The 5,338-nt window shown below is 33.3% G+C and overlaps 1 protein-coding gene across 1 annotated transcript; it reads left to right on the forward strand.

The window, feature by feature from the left end:
- The first annotated feature begins 3,505 nt into the window (after window positions 1-3,505).
- LOC126713317 (uncharacterized) lies at window positions 3,506-4,421 on the forward strand. The gene has a single exon (XM_050413050.1). The coding sequence runs from the start codon at window positions 3,693-3,695 to the stop codon at window positions 4,128-4,130; it is 438 nt and encodes a 145-aa protein (XP_050269007.1). The 5' UTR covers window positions 3,506-3,692; the 3' UTR covers window positions 4,131-4,421.
- Window positions 4,422-5,338: the final 917 nt, after the last annotated feature.

The following is a 5,338-nucleotide window of genomic DNA, read 5'->3' on the forward strand; positions in this document are numbered from 1 at the left end:
ATACCAACAAATCAAATTAGTATTGTGTCCCCTAGTACTTTTCCAGTGCTTGAGAGCATCCCAGAAGAGTTTTAGGTTTTTATTTTTTGGGTCCTTATAACAGAGCCCAGGTGAATTGGAGCCTGATTTGAAGAAAATTAGGCAATACCACGAAGCCGTGAGACTCTTATAGTTGGCCAACATAGAAATTGGGCTAAATATGCTGTACTTTTTTTGTTTGTTTGTTTTTCTGAAAAATCAAATATGCTGCACTTTGTAGGAGACTTGGGACTGAATTCTTTGACTATGGTCAACAGATGAAATGTTACAAATAGCTTCTTTCTTCTTTTACGATACAACAATGGACCACTATAGATTTTTTTTTTTTTGATAACCAGGACCACTATAGATTTGCTTAGCCTGGAGTTTGATTGTATATAATCTATGTCCCCATTCAGGAGGTAGAGCATTTAATCGTAGTGGTGAACCACTCAAATGTGTTTCATGCTCATGAGTCATAAATAACATGACTTTCTAAATTACTACTCACACTGAAGTCTGTGCCCCATTTGGAATTTGCAGAAATCCAGTATATGTTTTTTGATGAGCAACTTTCATTAAAATGAGTCAAATACAATAAGATAACAACCTACAACAAACTCTTCAGTGCAACAAAACAAAATTGACGTACTAAGTAAACGCCCCACATTTGCAAATTAAAAAGGGAAATACTAACGAGTGTCCTAAGTGCACTGGTTAATAATTTATTTAAAAAAAGTTTTTATAGGAAGTTAAAAAATAGTAATTAATATTTTGACAGCTTTTTTCATTTCTCATAAAAGTGATATCAAAACTTTCCTAAAATGGATTATTAATGAGTACCCTAAGGGCATTCGTTAGCATGACCCAATTAAAAAATTGCATTACACAAGAGCTGCACCTAAATTCCTGATAAGGTATATTAATCTATCTATGTCATATCATATTATATGCTATATAATAAAAGTTGATTTTTTTTTTTTTTTTGAAAGAGAGAAAGAGTTTCAACTTATGACATTCATTCTTGATAATAGTTCTTTATCATCAGACCAAGGCACCAATCGGTTTTTAGTGTAGACGGGGATTGAACACCAATCGGTTCAACAAATGTTTAATTTAAATTAAACTAAAATTCTATCATCAAAATTTTCTAAACTTAAATACCACACAACTCATGAATCATATCATATCATATATTATATAATAAAAGTTGAACTTAAAAACTGTAGTTATACCAAGTGGCTACTCTCATAAATTAGTTAACAGTAACACAAAATTAATGTCAAGATTAAAAAAAAACAAAAAAAAACAAATTTATTAAAATAACTTTTTGTGCCAAGTGGCTACTTTCATTAATTAGTTAACAATAACACCTAGGACACGTGCCACGTGCAGCTCAAGACCTGTTAGAGGAACTTCTTAGCAGCAGCTTCTGCCTTTGCTTGGAAACAGCTGATAATAAATTATAGTATTACTATTACGGGGTAGAAGTCAAGATGGCAAAGAAAGAAGTAGCTTCATTCAATGTGATTCAGTTTACCAAAAAAAAAAAAAAAAATGTGATTCAAGTGCAAAGATGGGGTCGGGCCTCTGGCGGAGGTACATATAGTCTTGGGGGACCATGGCCCGACTACTCTTAACTCAATTTAAATTATAATAAAAGAGAAAGTAATAAAGTGGCCCACCTACTTGTAGAACATGTCAAGAACTTGAGTTTCCAAACTATTAAATAGAAGATAGTCTCTGGCTTTAGAGTTCCAATTAGCTATGAATATTCATTATCTTCACAGTTCATGCTTTTTTTTTTTTTTACTATCGTTTTGCTTAGTTTTCTCTTTATTCCAATTTTGGATAATGACTTTCCTTTTAAAAAAAATGTCATAAAGATCACTTCATTGTTAGTTTTTATGTTATTTCCCTTTAAAATATAACAATGACTGCATTTAGCCATTTACAATTCCAATATTTAGTTAGTTTCTCAAGTGGACTCCACACAAACAATACACACACTTTTACCAAAATCCTATAAATCCCTAATCTCCAAGTGTCTTTCTTTTTAATTTTTTTAAGAATAGAAAAAGGACGTTGTTCCTATTGTTTTCAAATTTTAAATGCAATGCGCTTTGTTCAAATTGGTGTGTTTTTCTTTTTTATTCTTAGCCTTCAAATTAATTTATTCAGGTCCCATCATCATCATTTTTTCACAAAATTTGATCATTTTCTCATATTTCCAAAAATAAAAATTTCCTCATATGTTTTTCTCTCATTATCATCATCTTTTTTTTTTAATAAATATTTTAGTTGATTTTTTTTGTTTCCCTTTTGATTCCAAGTGCCTTATATATGTTTCTACAAAACAATTTAAGTTGCGCTAGAGAGAAGAAACATTCTTAAGTCTTAACCCCCGCCCAATTTGAAAAAGGGAAAAATTGTTTAGAATTTCACTATGAAAATGATAATGAATGAAATTTATTTTATGAATGGTCATCATCAAGCACAATTCTAATAGGAGATGCTAAGGCTTTTAAAAAATATATATATATTTTATATGTTTATAGCAAATTGAACAATTTTTTAATCTTATTTGAGTTTTAAAATGTTAAATTTGACTATTTTATATAAAATATAATTACTATAATAATTATGAGTTATGACTAGCATATAAATATATAATTCAGCCTCCCAAGTGAAAAATCCTGGCTACACCCCCGTCGATGATCCCTTATTCTAGAGGACGTGTTCTGTTTTCTTCGACAAATACCAACAAATTGTGTTTGCCCTTTTAAACTATACCTCTTTTACACTAATCCCATAAATTATGAAAATGCATACTTATTTCCTTAAACTATCACCCGTGTAACACTTTGCACCAATGCAAAAGTGTAAAGTATTACTTACACAAGTGTTAGTTTAGGAAAATAACTGTTGACCAAAATCATGCAACACACGAACCTTCAACTAGTTGTCTATTAAATGATAGAAATGAGTTGTATTGTGTCAATCTGTCTGATAGAAAGATTGTGTTAGGATTGTAGGATTTTAGCATAATTATTAAATGAGTCTGTGTTAAAGTTGAACAACGTATTCAAATATTCTTACTTCAACACCAAACAAACACGGCCACAAACACGAATAGCCACTAAGATTGCAACTCTCAGGGACCAATAAAACCTCAGACTGATTCAAAAGTTGAATTAGTCTTTAGCTCTCCGTCATTAGGTTTTGCTTTCAGACATAGGCCCCACCTCCATCTTACAATTTTCATCCCCAAGAAAAGAACAAAAATGAATCAAAAAATAAAGTACTACTCAAGCAATTTCCCTCTAATCCCTTATTACCCAAAATCAATAATTAAATTAAGGGCTCCACTTTGACGGTCAACCGGTCCACTATAGACTACAGCTTGTGTGGTGAATAGTTTCTTTGATTTGAAGACTTTTTCTATACCTTACACTTGACGCCCAGGTTCACTCACGCTATTTGCTGTGTGTTGTGTTGTGTTGTGTTGTGCCCAGATAACACTCAATGCTCTTGTCACTATCTTCCCTATCTCTCACTACCCTCTACAAATTCACATTGTTCATGCTCCATACACCATATCACTACCTCTACCTCCATTCCTCTTATACACAATACACACCAACACCTCTCTCTCTTTTTCACTATCTCTAAATATGTGGAACTCCTTTGCTTGCGACATATTTTCATTTCATAAACCACTAGTACCTAGAAACCCCACTACTGATTCAAAACCCATATACAGAGATGAGTTAGACAAGAAGGCATCAAGAAAGAAGTGTGCAGAGAAGAGTGGTAAAGATCATTTTCCATATTCAAAAGTACCATTGCTTCCAAAAGAAGATGATGGTAAGGATTTCGTGAGAGGAGCTGGCTGTGGTAGCAGTACTACTGTTGAGAAAAAGGAGGTGATGAGAGTTAAAGTCAGGATGACGAAGCAAGAAGCGGCTCGAATGTTGTCCAAATGCAAAGATGGAGGGGTCCTTGATTTCAAGGATGTAGCACTTGAGCTTGTGCAAATACCAACAAATCAAATTAGTATTGTGTCCCCTACTACTGTTCCGGTGCTTGGGAGCATCCCAGAAGAGTTTTAGATTTTTGTTTTCCCCTTTTTTTTTGTTTTTGTTTTTGTTTTTTGGGTCCTTAAAACATAGCCCAGGTGAATTGGAGCCTGATTTGAAGAAAATTGGGAAATACCACTAAGCCAAGTGGCTCTTATATTTGGCAAACATAGAAATTGGGCTAAATATGCTGTACTTTTTTTGTTTGTTTGCTTTTTTTTTTTTTTTAAATCAAATATGCTATACTTTGTAGGAGACTTGGGACTGAGGCCTTTGACTATGGTCAACAGATGAAATGTTACAAATAGCTTCTTTCTTCTTTTACGATACAACAATGGACCACTATAGATTTGCTCAGCCTGGAGTTTGATTGTAGATAATCCCTGTCCCGTTCAGGAGGTAGAGCATTCTATCGTATTAGTGAACCACTCAAATGTATTTCATGCTCATGTCATGAGTCATGAATAACATGACTTTCTAAATTACTACTCACACTGAAGTCTCTGCCTCATTTGGAATTTGCAGAAATCCAGTATATGTTATTTGATGAGCGAGTAACTTCAATTAAAATGAGACAAATACAGAAAGATAACAACCTACAACAAAATTCCATCAAAAAAAAAAAAAAAACCTACAACAAAATTCCATAAAAAATAAAAAGTAAAACAAAAAACAAAAAACAGCCTACAACAAACTCTTCAGTGCAACAAAACAAAATTGACCTAAGTAAACGTCACAGGTGCAAATTAAAAATTTGCAATACACGACCTGCACGGCTGCACCTAAATTCCCCTATGGTACATTAATCTATCTATATCATATCAAATATTATATAATAAAAGTTTAGTTTAGAAGTCATGATTGCACCAAATGACTACTCTCACTAATTAGTAAATTAATTTTATATTATTTGTTAGGATATATTTCCTCAAATTAAGAGATAATTTTTAACAATTGTTTAATTTAGGTAAAACTTTATCATTTATGTTAGGGTCATATTTTTTATGTATTGTAGGGATGGCAATGGGGCGGGGCGGGGCTGAAGGATGGGATCTTCATCCCCACCCCGCATGGTTGTTGCCCTTTCCCGTCCCCACCCCACCCCGGGGTGCGGGGTATACTACCTTGCTCCATCCCCGCCCCTTGGGGCTCCACAGGGACCCATCCGGCCCCACCTCTAATACAATTTTATATATATAAATAAATTTTTTGCTACAATAATATAAATCACAACAATACAA

This window comes from Quercus robur, chromosome 2, assembly GCF_932294415.1.
Source record: "Quercus robur chromosome 2, dhQueRobu3.1, whole genome shotgun sequence".
Taxonomy (NCBI): Eukaryota; Viridiplantae; Streptophyta; class Magnoliopsida; order Fagales; family Fagaceae; genus Quercus; species Quercus robur.

Coding starts and splice junctions, on each gene's coding strand:
- LOC126713317 (XM_050413050.1), top strand. CDS start 3,693: ATGTGGAACTCCTTTGCTTGCGACATATTTTCATTTCATAAACCACTA.